General features: G+C 53.0%; 1 protein-coding gene across 1 annotated transcript; it reads right to left on the bottom strand.

The window, feature by feature from the left end:
• Positions 1 to 424: 424 nt before the first annotated feature.
• LOC100548691 (L-gulonolactone oxidase-like) lies at positions 425 to 16,002 on the bottom strand. Its single transcript, XM_003204567.5, has 12 exons — positions 13,617 to 16,002; positions 12,378 to 12,479; positions 11,916 to 12,041; positions 11,022 to 11,116; positions 9,850 to 9,940; positions 9,024 to 9,209; positions 3,099 to 3,206; positions 2,795 to 2,871; positions 2,239 to 2,388; positions 1,547 to 1,711; positions 1,020 to 1,110; positions 425 to 822 (listed from the first exon to the last, which is right to left on the bottom strand). Exons 1-12 carry the CDS (start codon positions 13,899 to 13,901, stop codon positions 694 to 696), a joined length of 1,605 nt encoding a protein of 534 aa, XP_003204615.3. The 5' UTR covers positions 13,902 to 16,002; the 3' UTR covers positions 425 to 693.
• Positions 16,003 to 16,132: the final 130 nt, after the last annotated feature.

Here is a 16,132-nt window from a genome sequence, read left to right as displayed (position 1 = left end):
ATCCTCCAGCTCCTCTTTACTCGATCATGTCCGCTTTCCCATCTTATGGTAATAGAAATGAGGCCCAGGCCAGTGCCATTTGGATTGCTCCAGTGGGGGCAATTTCTAGCAGACACTGCAGCATGGGAATTGCCCTGCTGGATCCTGAAGAACATCTCCCATGGCTTTTGCGAAAGGACGAAGTCCATCTGTCCAAGCATGGCTTCTCTTACACCAACACAGATGCAACCTCTTCCAATATCTGCCTGCGTTCCTCAACACAGGGCAATGGCTTGAGCCCAAAGACCTGGATGGCACCAGCCTGAGCTGTGCAATGGGCTCTGGTCCCTATGTCCAGCTCTGACTCAGGGACACCAAGCCCGTTCTCTGGTCCCCAGAGCTGGGCACACCACACCCACCTGAAAGTACACACTGAGGCTGGCTCTGCTAGCAAGAAGGTCTTTATTCAGATGTTGGCTTGGACAGGAGACACTTGGAACTGTGCACATCTCAGGCACCCACCAGGAGGGATGCTAACACACAGCCCCATTCCCAGGGCCAGCCCACGCTGCCTGCCATTGCAACAGCTGGGAACAGAGCTGGGAATACAGCATTTTGGGGTTGCCAAGGACCATGAGCTTTGGGGTGTCCTAAGAACCAGGGATTGACAGCTGATTTCTCTTCCATCTCCTGCATTGCCCCATTCCCGTGCTGTTAGTAGAACACCTTTTCCAGGTAGGTGTTCAAGAACATCCCTGTAGGGTCCAGCTTATCCCGGACGGAGCAGAATTTGGGGAAGGCTGGATACATCTTCTCAAAATCCTTGCGGGTACAGCTGTGGGCCTGCAGGAGAGGAAATGGCAGAGGGCTGCCTGTGGCTAAGGAACACACTGCAGTGAAGCCCATGCTCAGCCCTCCCCAAGGGAGCAATCTGATGTGGGAGCCCTTCTCTCTGGCCCTCTCCCATCCACAAAGCCCCACCAAGAAGAGCCATGATGGAGAAGGGGAAAGGACCCCAGGAAGAATGTAGCCACACATACCTTTGCCCAGTGTGGTCTCCCACCATACTTCTTCATGATGCCCTCGTAGGTCAGCCAGTAGTTGAGCCGGGGCACGTTCTTCCCATAGGGCCTGGGGGAGCCAAGCAAGGGAGCACTGATAGGGGAATTTGTGCTCCCTCCATGAGAAACCCACACCAGGGGGAGCAGGGCAAGCCCAGGGGGCCATCATGGACTCTTTGACAAGAACCAGGTGGTGGAAACCCTCTAGGAATATCATGGCAATGGCCAAGGCCAGGCCAGATGGGGCTTTGGGCAGCCTGGGCTGGTGGGAGTTGTTCCTAAGAAAGGGGCTGGGAATGAATGGTCTTTAAGGTCCCTTTCAACCCAAACCATTCTATGGTTTTGTGTTTCTATGCCACTAACGCTTGCCCAGCACCAAGTGGGGTGAGCAAGCAAAAGTGAGGAGCTCTGCAGAGGCAGCTGAGAGCCAGAGGTAGTTGAGATGTGCACTGCTGCGGGTGTTCCTCTGAGTACAGATCCCAAACAGAGAGGAGAGGGCTGCTCACCTGTACATGATGATGTTCATGTAGCAGCTGTCCCGCTGGAAGCAGGGGCTCAGCCAGATCTCATCCGCCCGAGCAAAGCGCACCTCCACAGGGTAGTGGGCCACCATCTTGGGGTTGTTCTCCAGGGCAGCCTTCAGCTCCAGCAGCGCTTCCTTTGTCTTCTCACTGCCCAAGAGCAGCTCAGTTAATGTCAGCATGGACCCACCCAGCAGCTTTTGGGTTTAAATGCCCCATAGCTCCATTCCTATACTAATTCACCATGTCCCTGTGACGTATCCAGCATATCCATCTTACCACTTTGGGATCACCAAACTCCAAGATCACAGAATGATAGAATGGCTTGTGTTGGAGGAGATCCTACGGATCACTGAGCTCCAACCCCTGCCGTGTGCTGGGTGCCCCCAACTACATCAGCCTACCCAGGGCCACATCCAACCTGGCCTTAAGCACCTCCAGAGGTGGGGCACCCAAAACTTTTCCAGACAACCAAAGATTGTATTGTGACATGGTGTCAGTACCCCGGGATATGGATGCAGAAGGGTCCCCACACTATGCCTGCAGATGGCAATAGTGCCTGCTAGCCTGGTCCTTTTCTCTGTGGCTTTGCTTTTGCTCCAGGCAAGCTGGGCTGGGCAGAGCACAGGGGACAGCATGTATTTTGGGACGGGTCAGGGTTCTGCAGGGCCATTTACATGGGGATGGCCCAGTCTTGCACATGCTGCTTGAAGCGGCACTCGTAGTTGAAGATCTTGTAGCTGACGTTGATGTTCTCCACCCGGGAGCTGAAGAGGAGCCAGAAGAAGAAGCGGTTGATCCAGCGCACCAAGCTGGGCACAAAGGTGCTGCGGGGGGAAGAGCCGGAGGTGAGAACACAATGGGGCAGTGCTCAGGGCTTGTGGAGCCCAAGCCTCAACCCAGGGGTGCTGGGTGAGGAGATGCCCTCTGAAGGGGCTGCATCCCCTCTATTCACCCCGGGTCTCACATCCTCAAAAAGTTCCTTTTTATTTATTTTTTTTTTTTTTTTCCCTTGCAAACATGCAGGCTGCTCCAGCTCTGTGCACACGAGGGCAGTGCAGCCCCAGCTATCAGCCCCAACATGCTCCTTCTGCACAGAAGACAGTGGGCAGCCTCCTCTTCTCAGGGATGGGGTGTTCTGGGTTGTATCCTCCCCCCTGCCACCACATCCCCGAGTGCAGAGATGCAGAAAACAGAGAGATGAGGCTGCCCAAACCCTCCCCATGCTCTTACCTGATCCAGAGGAGAAACTCCAGCAAGTAATACCCAACAGCATAATCCCAAAACCAGTTAGCAGAGGAAGAGGGGGGCTGCAAAGCCAAGCAGAGGAAGATGATGGTCATTAGGGACTGGCAGGAATTGCAGCTTTCTCCATCCCACTTTGGAGTGGGGGTTTAGAGAAGGGCACCCCAGGACCCCCACATCTCTCTCCCATGATGAAGTAGGGTCACATCCAGACCTGGGAAGGGACCAGGCTTTGGGATGCAGCTTTAGTGATGGCCCTTCTCCCTTCCTCTTGGGGCCCAGCGGTACCTGCCTTGTTAGTGGGGTCCTGGTAGATGACAGTGACATTCTCACTGTGTGGGAACCACAGGAACCGAAAGTACTGGGATCTCTTCAGGTGGTCATCAAGGTGATTGAGGACCTGCAACAACCAGAGGAAACAGGGCTGGTAGGAGATTGTAGCTCTGAGAAGAAGGGACCCCACACAGTGCCAAGGTCCAAGGTTGCAGGGCAGAGCCTACAGGGCTGACTGAACCCCACGAGGGTAGCACAGCACGTCCATCCTCCCCTCCACCTCTGCAGCTTGGCACAATGCTGGATGCAGCCAGGATGTGCAGCATGGAACCAGGATGCACAACACAGCCCCATCCCAGAGACGCACCCTGCTCCAAATGCAGAATTGACAAATTATTCATCAAGACACAAAAAAGAGCTTTAGGAAATGCAGCTCTTTAAAGAGGATGAGCTGCCTGCCAGCAGCTGAAGACAGCCAGGAACGGGGACAGCAGGGACAGTGCAGGTGGGGATGGGGGTTGCTGCAGACCCAGAATAGCCTGTTCCTAGGGACACAGGGTCTCACCCTAATGCTCCTTCAAGGAAATCGCACTGCAGAAATTAGAAGACATATCAGTCCTTGTTCCTGCTCCATGCTTGCATGTGCAAAAACTTGTGCTCACCCCGAGCACAGTGCGCTACCACTCTTGCAAAGAGCATCCCCAGCTCCTCCTGGCAGAGATCCCTCATAGCTTTGCTGGAAAGCTTAAAGAAAACCCAGTGGGTTTGCTTGACACAAGAGAAGCATGCAGGGTGTGGTGACCCATGGTCATAACCCCAGGGAGGTCATGGCTGCTCACTTCCAGATGGGCCATTTGGGTTATTTGTACTAATGAGCTATTAATCACCAAGCTGGGCTGCTTCAGCACTGATCATTTTGCTGTGACCTCACCATGAGGTTAAGGCCATTGCATGGTCACGTGTTAGTACAACCTCATTGGTGGACAGTGAACGGCCATTCTTGCAATTAGTGGGAATTAATGACCTCACACTGCTGTCATTAACTACGCATTCACAGGGCACACTGAGCCGTGAAACCTCATAGAGAAATTCCCATTTTCTGGCTGCAGAAGCCCTTGTTTGCAACTCCATGACTCCCCAAGGAAGCAGTCAATGATTGTGCAAGCAGGAACAGGGCAAAAGCCACGACCCCATACATTCTCTGGTTTGTATTAGGAACAAGTGCACCGAGGAGCTAAAACAAGTTAGGGGGGAGAAGCGTGCAGAGGCAGCAGCTTTCAAGGTGATCCTGCAGCTCTTGCTCCTCCTCCTTAGAGCACAAGCAAATTGTTAGCAGGGCGACCTCTTCAATGTGTGCCTTTGATCCCTCTGATAGAGCCAGATCAGCCCGAAGGAAATCAGCTGGAGGCTTTGTAGGATAATTGCAAAGCAGGCGGGAGCAGTGGGAGTCCTTGGGGACATCGCCTGGGTCCGAGGCAGAGGACGCACAGCGGAAATCTTCTCTCACACTACGAAGATGGCCCAGGAGCACACTGAGCCCCGGGGGAGTTTGGCTCAGCTTCATTTTGCTTTCCTAGAACAAATCCCTTCACTGCATAAAGGCTGGGTTAAAACAGGCCTTGGGGGATGAGGAGTGTGAAGCCACTGGCACATGTCCTCCAGGTCCATCAGAGCCAGGAATCGTGGAGAGCCGTGTTTTGGGAGAGGATGCTGGTGCTAAATGTCACCCTGTGCCCACGCTTCCAAAGGGAAGACCTGCATCTGCACACTAAACGAAACCTCAGCATTGCTGGGCAGGAGGGATCAGGTTAGGTACAGCACCAGGATGAGGTGCACAACGAGGTTTGGGTACCTGCGCTCAAGGGACATGTCCTAGGGGCCTGGGACACACAGAATGAGTTGGGTTGGAAGGGATCTCAAAGATCGTAGAATCATAGAACAGTTGGATTGGAAGAGTACTTAATGATCATAGAGACACAGAATGGGTTGGGCTGGGAGGAACCTTAAAGATCATAGAACCTCAGTTGGAAGAGTCCTTACAACATCCCCAATCCCTGCTGTGGGCTGTGGGCCCTATCAGCCAGCTTAGGCTGCCCAGGGCCCATCCATGGCCTTGGGCACCTCCAGGCATGGGACAGCCTTCTGGGCAGCAGTGTCAGGGTCTCATTGCCCTCTGACGACAAAATTTTCCCATAAGATCTAACCTAAACTTCCCCTTTTAGTTTAAAACAGTCCCTTCTTGTTCTATCACTATCTTCCCATCTCACAAGAGTTCTGGGTTTGGGTTTGGCAGTAGTGGGCTCAGGGCCAAACTTCTTCAGCCTTCCAACTTCAAAAATTCTAGTGCTGGAATTTTTGGGAAACTCATCAGTGGAACAAGCATCTTATTCTGGCCCATCCTCACCCTCTTTAGCTTCCCATCGGGTTGGGTTGAGGAGAGGCTGAGCTCAGCCCCATCACCACCCCAGCACATGCTATGGGGCTCAGGTGACCTCAGCTGTGCCACGAATCCTCTCTATCTGCGCTTTGTTCCCATTCACCATCAGCAGCCAGAGCAGCTGAGCATATTCCAGTGATAAAGACAATCACGAGGCCAGAAAAGAAGGCAAGCAGATCTTACATAACAGCAAATCCAAGCCTGGCTCCTTTGACACATATATTATTTGCAACGTCTTAGATAACTCAGGCTTAAATATTTCAAACAGCCTGCTCCCTTGCCATTATTCTCTTCCGCCTCGCTGGGCCACTCAACATGAAAGCTGGAGATGTGGAAGCAAGCGAGGAGCAGCGACAACCGAGGATTGATAATGGCATTAATATTTATAGGGTGCATCCCTGCTTTGCCCTGCTAGCCCCGAGGGACAGGGAAAGATACACCAGCCCTATGGGGCTGTGGGCATGTCCCAGACACAACTGCTCTTCTTGCTAAAAGGCAGATTAGGAGGTGTAAAAGGACTGGCACCTTCAAGGGCAGATCTGCTGTTAGGGAAGGTCCAGTGCACGGCTAAGCCCGAGCACCGTTGTTCTGCCCATGTCATACCCAGCACCACAGCTCTGGGAGATCCCTGAGGATGAGACCCCATCCCATGGGATGCTCAGCAGCAGGAACAGAAACCTGGCAGAGGGCACTGGAAAAGCACCTCATGAGCAGGGGGGTGGACCTGATGACCTCCAAAGCTCCCTTCCAACCCCAGACACTTAGAGATTACTTGGCCAAAGGTGATGCCAGTTCAGGTGAAGGTCTGAACAGTGCTGTAGGATAGATGAGGATCAAGCCATAGGGAGCCAGCAGATCCTACCACACTTCAATGCATTGAAAGCAAACTCTGCTACAGGACACCAGGGAAGCTGCAGGTTGAATTATTCATTGCAAACTCATCCCCTCTGCAACTGGAAACACCTGCAAGGAGCTCAGTGCTGGCCAAGAGGGTGCCATGGGGAAACATCTCCAGGGATGCCCATAGTGCTACAGTCTGGCCGCTCTGCTGGGTGATCGATGGAAATGCCACCGGTGCTGGGGTGTTGTGTGTGGACCTTCCTGCCTTCCTTCCAGCTCAGCCCAACCACTCATAGCACAACTTGAAGGCCACCAGGCTGCTATGGATCAGGGCTTGCAAAGATGATCCCGCTTCAGTTCACATTGCTGGCGGTGCTCAAGTCACCCCAATGGGGCACTGAATAATTCAGTCCTTAAAAAATTAAGGACAGCATTTCTCAGAGCTTTACCATCACTGCGGCTCTGATCAATCCTGCAACAAATTCCACTGTTGTGTCCAAGAAGTTTTCATTTTTCATGAGCTCAGCTTAACGAAGTTCTGTGCTGGTGTTAGCCAAAGCTGGAACCGGACCTGTGAGACTCAGATGGGATGAGGGATGAAGATGCTGCTGAGGTTTGTACGCCAGCAGGAATGTCAGACCTCCTAGGAGCACACAGATCATCAGTGATTGGAGCAGATCCAAGCTCTGGAAGCTCTCCACCACCACTGATTTCTTCCATCTGTTGGACTCTGTGCCTCAGTTTCCCCACCCAGAAAGGTAACTCCTTCAGTGAATGCAGTCTGTCCCCACAATGTTTGAAAGGCCACCAGGTCTCACAACAGTCTGCTCACAGATGGTACAGTGCTGTTGGCTTTGGCCTCCAGCGACCACCTTCTGTTGGTGACATGGGACAGGTCATGTCCCAGCCCTGGAGGGGCCACTCCATCCAACACTGTGGCAATATGAGGGTGGGAGGGCTCCAAAGGAGTCATAGAGTCATAAAAGCTGGAAAAGACCACTAAGATGATCAAGTCCAACTGTTGAATTGCTGAGCTCCGTGCCAGAGCCCTGTGGCTCAGCCCCAGAGCCAGCAGGAACCCAAACTTCTGCTTTTCTCAGTGCCCTTTCATGTGCTGTGTGCCATGGGGAGGGGACAACAAGGAGAGGACAGGCAGCAGAAGTTGCCAAGAAGTGTCACCGTGTGAAGTCTTCAGAGCTGTGCAAGATGGGGTCAAAACTCCACAGGATACTTCAGATGGGCCACTAGTGCCATACACCTTAGTTGTGGAGGTTGGAACCCTTGGAAAGATGGAGATGACGTGGGCAGAAGCAACATGACAAATGGCTTAAAAGGAGTTTTTCACAGCTACATGCAGCTCCATGGTTTAGTGCTGAGAAGGAATTTGTTAATCTGGCCTGGAAGTGTGCCACCCATTGTGCCTTTTCATATTTCCCTAGAAGGAAGTGTGGTTCCTCTCAGAAAACAATGGTTAAATCCAACATTTGTGCTGAAAGATGGGGTCCCCATCCTGAAAATCCCCAGAACTTGCAAACAAGAAGGGACAAAGTTAGGACCAACCTGCTCCCAGACTATTTTAGGTGGCCCATCTGTCACTGGGAAAAGCAAAGCTCTGGTTCTCAGGAGGCAGCCCATCCCTGAAGCATCAAGTTCATGGTACCTGCAGTCATTGCTGGCTGCCAGGGATGCAGGGCAGTGCAGACACAAATCTTGCTTAGATTGGCCAGCACAGCCAGCACACTGGCTTGGCAGCCTGGGATTTCCAGCCAGGACAATTTTCTCCAGCTGGAACATTAAATCTGCATCAGGCATTGCCCATGAGATATGGAAGTGATTGAAATCCACAAAGATGTGGGAGTGATTTAAACCTACCAGGTGTGGAAATGACTTAAAATCAAGCAGGGTGATGCACAAGGAATGGGGGCTTTGAGCCAGGAAACCCGGGTCCCACCTCTGCCACCTCCATGCTGAGTCAGGAAGAGGACAGCTGATGCTGAGAGGCTGGGACACAGCCATGGGGCTGCACAGATGCTGGTCCAGGATAGTAAAACCAGACATTTAGATCTCAGACTGGGTAAATGCAAAAAAATATATATATATTTAAAATATCCTCAACAGTCCAAACCAGTTTCAAAAGAGGAGCCTAGAAAGAATGGCTGAAAGGTGAGATGTTATAGCAGTGATGAAGATGAGGCTTCCTTTATATACCACTGAACTGCCCTGGGACAGATTCAGGGCTGAAAGCAGAACCCCAGAGCCGAGGATGCTTGGGATTTGAGGTAACCATCTCTGGTCACCCCCTGCCCCAGCAGGGCAACCCAGAGCAGGGTGCCCAGCACCACAGCCAAGGGACTTGGGGAGATCTCCAAGAAGGAGACCCCACAACACTCTGGTCCCAGGCCCAGAAGATGCTATTCCCACTCATGGGAAGTTAAAATGGCATTTCTCTCCCTGGCCAACCTCTCCTTGGTCATCCTGATTAATTCCCAGCTTAAAAGACACCACAAAACACAACATGAAGACACACAACAGTTACAACCTATGCAACAGTTACAACCTAAGCACACTCATGATATTTCCTACTACTTCCCAATCTCCCTCCAACTATTTCTGCCTGGAACTCTGCTTATTCCCAAGGAGGCTTTGGGAGCACAGCCAACACCATACCTCAGTGAGGGTGGATGGAAAGGTCACCTCGTGCAGGTGGAATTGAGGCACACACTGGAAGGTAACGGTGAGCACAACACCCAGGCAGCCAAGGTGCAGGCGGGCAGCCTGGAAGATGTCTGCATTGATGGACTCGGAGCACTCCAGGATGTCCCCTGAGGCTGTCAGCAGTGAGAGCCCTACAACCTGCCAGGAGCAAAGTCATGCATCAGTGAGCACCCGACCTTGTGTCCCAGACCCCACATCTCCTTCTCCTGTCACCTTTGGTGTGCTGACATGAAAGGACCCTTCTGTCCCTCAAGGGCACTGGGAAAAGCCATCTTAAAAGCCATCTTAAAGAAGTAAACCTCCCCCAAATGATTTCACATCTCCACAACCATTGGTGGGATCACCATGTAGGATCTGAGATAGCAGCGGAGCATTTTCATGACCGTCCAGTTAACAACAGACCTGGACCCTGGCAAAGATTCAGCGTGGGGGGACTTCAATAAGTAAAGAACTACATGCTTACTCCTATTTCACAGAATCACAAAGATTGGAAGAGAGCACTGAGATGGCCAAGTCCAACCATCAACACATCTCTACCAATTTCATTGGATTACAAGACAATAAAGCATAGGGACTGGAGGAGTCTGGGGCTGGATCATATTTTAGGTGGCAGAAGAAGTCTCAAATTGCCCAGAGGATGAGTTGGGCTGACCCATGGGGGATTTGGGCTCAGGGTCCTTCATGGGACATGCTAGCCCCAGACCAGGTGATGGGACAATGGGATACATCCCCTGTAGCCCTCAGAACCCAACATCCACACACTGACACTGTGACTCACCTGGGTGGGGAGGATGCCATGTTTGATCCCAGTGTTGTGTGTCCCTGTCCCAATCACACCAGCTGCTGCCACCTCAGAAACGGCTCCTAAGCTGTTGGCAGATGAAGTTGGGTGAGGACCTGAGTATGTGGGACATGGCGTGGGGTACAGTCTACTGATCTGTATGTTGGCCCTGCATGTTGGCACAGAATCCTCCATAACATGTCCCCAGCTCCTCTGAGCAGGGTTTTCTGCCCTTCAGGGCACCTTGCAGCCATGAATGTTTTTTCTTGACTATATGTGAACTTCTCCTTGGGTCATATCTATCAGGATCCTGCTTTAGTCCACGGAGAGGAAAAGAGAGGTGGTCACCTCTGCCAGCCCAGCCTGTCCCATCTGACAAGTCCCCATCTCTCCCCATCAGCCTGCAGTGATTCGCTGGCATGGAGAAACCTCCCACATTCTGTCTCCTCAACCACAGCAAAAGCAGGCACATGGGAATGGCAGAAGGCTAAAGCCACCTCTTAATGGTATGCTGTTCCTGCCATTTCTCCCAAATCCCCCTCTAGCTTCCAACAGCCAGGATACAGGGACTGCCTAAACCAGGTTCATTCTCTATGGATGCTGCAAAGCCCTTGATAGATTTATCCTCCATGAACATCCTGCTGTCTTCACCCACATCAGTGGCCATTCAACCCCGGAGGGCTTCTGAAAAACCCATCACTCATATCAACTGAGGGACGCAGGATACTGGAGTTGTTGGACTAGGTTGGATGGAGCCTTGGGCAATCTGGTCTAGCACCAGATCTGGAGGTTGGTGACCCTGCCTGTGGCAGGGGGTTGGAACTTGATGATCTTTGGGGTCCCCTCCAACCCATGCCATTCTATGATTGTATACTGAGCCAGCCTGGAATAAAAGAGCAATTTCTTCCCTGGGGTCAGCAGAGGTCAGCACTCCATGAGTGTTTCCCTTTGCAAGCCCCTTCCTGAACACCACTGCAGGTAGGAGGTGGTTGGACTGGCTGGGACTCTGCGGAGCCTCACCACCCCATCAGATCCCAAAGCAAACCCCCATGCACTGCAGCATAAGCTCTCCAAACTTCCCATCTTGCTACATCCCAACACTCAATGTGGGGCAAGGCTGGACACCTGGCAGACACCTAGGGACGGTCCAGCACACGTGTCCCACTCACTTGGCCAGCGCCAGCCCGTGCTTGCTCAGCTCCACGTTCAGATCCGAGAGGAAGATCCCACCTTCCACCGTCACCTGCTGCTTCTCCTTGTCCACCTGCAAAGGATGGGACAGCTTGCACTGCTGGAGCTGTGCATCCTGCTTCTGGCAGGCAGGGCAGGAGTTGCTTTTTAATTACCAGCAATGATACAACTCTCAGAATTTTCTGCTACAGTCAGGATTTCTTCACCCTCTATTGCACACACACATGCAAATATGCAGATACACATGTATATGCATGCACACAGGCCATTCAGCCCCCAATAAAAGCCCAGTGTCTCCCTGCACCCTCAGGTCTGGATGCAAAGCAGGAGAAATGCAACAGCTCACATTGGATATTAGGGAAAATGTATTTTCCAAAAGAGCAGTGATGCAGTGGCACAGCTGCCCAGGGATGTGGTGGGGTCACTGTCCCTGGAGGTGTTCCAGAACCGTGGGGATGTGGCACTGAGGGATGTGGGCAGCGGGCATGGTGGGGTGGGTTGGGGTTGGACTCGGGGATCTCAGAAGTCTTTTTCAACCCAAATGATTTATGAGCATGCCATGGAGAGGACAATGTGTAGATATTGAGCCCTCCTCAAACACAATTTGGGAAGACATCCTCACTCCCTTGCATTTTTATGGCAGCTCCATGTGCTCCTAAAGCTTCTACACAAGGGGAAAGCTTCCTACTCAATGGGAAAACTCCCACTCCCTGTTCTGGCACCAACATTTCAGGGTCTGGTTTGGGAGAACTCCCTGCTGCGAGAAAAAGACCCCCTCATCCTCCATCCCAGGTACACGGGGACTGGTGCCATACCACCCATCCCCACACCAAGGCAAGTGCCACCATATCTCAGGGCTACCAACGCCTCACCTTGAGGACCTTGTTCATCTTCCCCATCTGGATCATGAAGTCATCAGTGCAGGCGATGTCAGAGGGCGAGTGGCCACCTCCCACCACCTTCACCCTCTTGTTCCGCTGCCGGGCCATATCCAGGATCTGTGGGGGTAACATATGGCCCCTGAGCACCCAACACACCGTGGATGGTGACGGAGGCACATTACAACCTCAAGCCTCACCCATCTTTACACAGAGAATTTACCATTCAGGCCCAAAGCCTCCCCTGGAACCAAGTCTCCTCCCAGCACAGCCCTTGGGATCACCCCAAAAGAGGTGATGCCCAAATCTGTGGCTCAGAAGGTTGGGCCAAAACTTGGGGCTGAGGGAAGGATCCATGCTGTCATGGCTGGGAGCCATCTGAACACAATGAAGTGGCACTGCCCTCACTGGCCATTCCTCCCCTAGTTCCTAACATATCTGGGAGCTCCTCCTTACCTCCCGGATCTCCTCCACTGAGGTGGGCTGGAAGTACAGCTCTGGGGAAGAGCCATAAGTCTTGGCCCAGTTCTGGAACTTGACTCCTCCTTGGCCATGAACCTGGGTCAAAACCAAGATGTGAAACAGAGCAGAACAGCTAGTACAAGAAGTAATGGCCTCAAGCTGTGCCAGGGGAGGTTCAGGTGGGGTATTAGGAAACATTTCTCCTCTGAAATAGCGGTTGGGAATTGGCACAGCTGCCCAGGGAGGTGGTGGGGTCACCAAACCTGGAGGTGTTCCAAAACCGTGGGCATGTGGCACTGAGGAATGTGGTCAGTGGGCACAGTGGGGTGGGCTTGGTGATCTTTTCCAACTGGAATGTGTCTGTGATTGTGTGAAATGCCTCCCCTGCTGTTCATCCTTTGTCAGTCAAAGCTCCCATACCAGGGCTGGGTTTCCAATAGGAGTTGGTTACTGAGGGCACAGAAGCTCATCTTGGCCCAACACTCTGCTGGAGATGTCCCCATAGTCAGTGGGGAGATGTGGGAGGATTGCTGTAGGCATCTCACATGAGCACAACCCACCCCATTCTCCCACGCTTTGCACAACCTTTTCTGCACCAGTTTGATAGACCTGGGCTCAGCTCCCAACTCACTTTGCACAGGCATGCAAAAAGCAGATCCCATAGGAGGACACCCCAAATCTAACCAGACCTCTCCAGGGAGCAGCAGGGGTACCCCAGCTCCTCTATCCCCATCACCCCAGTTCTCCCATCCCAGCTCCCCCGGGCAGGGCAGGGACACTGCCTGATGGCCCATCACCCTGCCCATAGAGGTGACACAGCCTGATGGCCCATCACCCTCCCCAGGGAGGTGACACTGCCTGGGGACAGGGCCATCAGGAGCAATGCTGATCCCACAGCTCACAGCCCTGGGGGTGAGGGGGAGGTGGGATGAGTTATAGATGCAGAGCCAGGGTAAGAGGGAGACTTTATGAAATACATGGGGGAAAAAAGAACAAAATTGAGGAAAGCAGATGTTTGGTGGGTCAGAAAATCCTGTTCAGCAGCCACAGCCTGATCCTATCTCATAAAGGGAATCTGCTCCCTCCCTCCCCCCTTTCTTACAATAGACCTTTCTGGTTTCTCACCATATCATTTAATTCGTTATCCAATCCTTATCAAAAGTCACAATAAATAGTAGCTTGTCTCCACCCCAAATGCTGCCCCACAATGGGGTGCCCCCCTCCCTTCCTTACCATGCTGCTGGATGGAAAACGTGGGGTGCTGTGGGGTTTGATGCAGAACAAGGCAGATCGATGCAGGACGACGTGGGGGGATGATGTGGAATGATGTGGGGTTGCTGCTGCCTGGCTCAGCAAGCAGCCCCTCCCCAGGCCCAGGGGGGATAATGAGTAACAGCCCTCTGCAGGAGGAGCAGAGGGGCTGTGCCCTTTGCCCCTGGCTGGGGGGGGGGGGATTCTGCAAACCCTGGGGCTGTGGGGAGGAGATCCTCCTGTCGGAAGGGTCCCTGAAGAGGACATCCAATGGGGCTGAAGGGAACAGCCCTGCCAGGTTGTGGGGTTGCATGCATACAAAGGGTTCAGGTTGGGCGTGCACACAGGCACTTGGATGCACTAGGGATGCTTCACACTTTTGCACGCTCACCTGGCACCCACAGTGCACTCTGCTGTCCCGTTGGGAGCAGGACACAGTGCAACAACTAATTGCTTTTAATTGCAGAGCATGAGCCCGAAGAACCTTTCTCTCTCCAGCACCTCCCTCAGACCTCTCCACATCTCCTCCCATCCACCTCCAAATTTCCTTGGCCCACTGACCACCCCGAACCCCTGCTGAGGTTTCCCTAACTGCACCACAGCGAATTAATGAGTAATTAGCCAGCTATGGGGCTGATTGGGGTCAACCGCCTCCTCACCCGCCCTGCTCACAGCTGCGGGTGCACAAAGGTCGGCAGAGCTCCAAACATAGCCCAGAAATTACTAATTAACAGCAGAGGTGCAGCAGTCCCCCCTCCCCCCGCATCTCCACTCGCCAGCTGGGTGTCTGCAGGCTCTTGGCTGCACCCAGGGGAGAACACCACTGCTGGAGCACAGTTAATTCGGTGCCAGCCAGGGCTGAGCTGAAGTTGCTGCAGTCCTCTGGTTGTGATGACAGAACCAGGGTCCTGCTCTGGGCCTCCCTCCAAAAACATTATGTTTGTGAAACCTGTAGGAATATCGCACCTTTGCAGCCATTCTCTTCACTGTCACGTCGCAATGCATTCCCCAGTTGCAGTGTGTTCTCCATTGCGATGCATTCCCCAGTTGCAATGCCCTTCCAAACTGCAGGGATCCCAGCCCTGGCTCTGCCCTGTGCCTGTAGGTTCTGCCCATATTGCTGCCTCCCCAGGGCTGGGTAAAGGTGAGGGGACCATGAAAGCCACCACTGCCCCTATAACAAATGGGGACGTATGGGACAGCGGTGCTTTGCTGCAGCTCTCTGAGTATCTGAGAGTCAAGAATGATCTGAGCACTGCTCTTTCCAGCCAGAAACCAGTTCCTTTCCTTTCTTCTCCATTAAAAAATAAAATACAGGATTTAATTACGGGCAGCTTTTATCCTTTACTTTTGCTTCTCAGTCTCCAAGGGCTTTTTTCCCTTTGCTCTGTTAATTGCTTCCATTCCCATAGCCAACGGGGCCTGCAGGGGGGGAGCCTACCATGTCCTCACTGTACGGCCCTGCAGCCTTGAAAGGTTGGGGACAGACCCCATTAGAAGCAGAGGGAGCCGCCCCACGATCTGGTTTGCAGAGCAGCACTTTGGTGCTGAGATCTGAGCTGAGCAAAACGTGTAGGGCCCGGAGAGACCTTTGCACTTCGCAGCAAACACTCATTAACCCATTGCTGCTGCTGCGTGTGCCAGCCAGCACCTAAACACTGCCAACAGCCCAGAAATACATCAACACTGATTTATGCTTTGCCAAAGCCAAACTGCTGACTCCCCACTCGCTTTAGGGCCAGGTAATGATTTTTCCTCTCGATAATAATCCTAAGATTCATGCACCCACAGGAACAAGGATGCATACACTCAAAGGAGCCAGGATGCGTGCACCCAAGAGGCTAAGGATGTGTGCACCCAGGTGAACAAGGATGCATGCACCCTTGGGGTTATATGTGTGCGTAGCCAAGGAGGGTGCATATGCACACGGTACATCTGCACCTATGGGGCTGAAGAAGCCAAGTGGGGCTGCAGGAGAGGGGCCTGAGGTGGGGATTGAGGCCAGGGGCTGCTGGAGCAATGTCCTGCTGGAGCACCATCCTGCTGTGGCATTGCACATGGTTTGTAGGGCGTGCAGTGAGGGAAAGAGGTTTGGGATCCCCCTGTGAAAGCCATCCCCAGGGGTGCTGCAGGGACTGGGGATACTGCACTTCGCAGCCCTGCATATAACAGGTTGAAGGTTGTTGGGGTGCAACGGGGTCCTCCTACTCCTGCCCACCTCCAACAAAAACAAATGACAAAAGCAGACAGTGTTGCAACCCTTCCTGCAGACAGGCAAACCACAAATCCCAGGCTGAAAATATCTGAGGGCTGGGGAAGAGTTGGTGGGGGGGGTGTGGGGGAAAGGAAGGGAAATACCAGGCATGTTTGCCCAGCCCTTCCACCATCCTGGCTGTCTGCTCCAAGCTTTGTGAGGCCGCAGCAAGGGCCTGGAGCTCAGCAAACAGGAATGGGATGAGCCCTGGCACTGCAGGGATGCAGCACCAACCCACGTCCTG

The sequence above is a fragment of the Meleagris gallopavo genome, chromosome 2 (assembly GCF_905368555.1).
Source record: "Meleagris gallopavo chromosome 2, MGAL_WU_HG_1.1, whole genome shotgun sequence".
Taxonomy (NCBI): Eukaryota; Metazoa; Chordata; class Aves; order Galliformes; family Phasianidae; genus Meleagris; species Meleagris gallopavo.
Note: the sequence above shows the minus strand (reverse complement) of the source record. Positions and strands in the feature narration are given on the sequence as shown.

Bases quoted from the DNA above. Each gene is read 5' to 3' on its own strand.
- LOC100548691 (XM_003204567.5), bottom strand. From the start codon at position 13,901: ATGTCCTCTTCAGGGACCCTTCCGACAGGAGGATCTCCTCCCCACAGC. The intron at 3,207-9,023 runs GTATGGTGTTGG...TGGTTGTTGCAG, and splicing joins TTCCATCCACCCTCACTGAG to GTCCTCAATCACCTTGATGA. The intron at 823-1,019 runs GTATGTGTGGCT...CCTCTCCTGCAG, and splicing joins GGAGACCACACTGGGCAAAG to GCCCACAGCTGTACCCGCAA.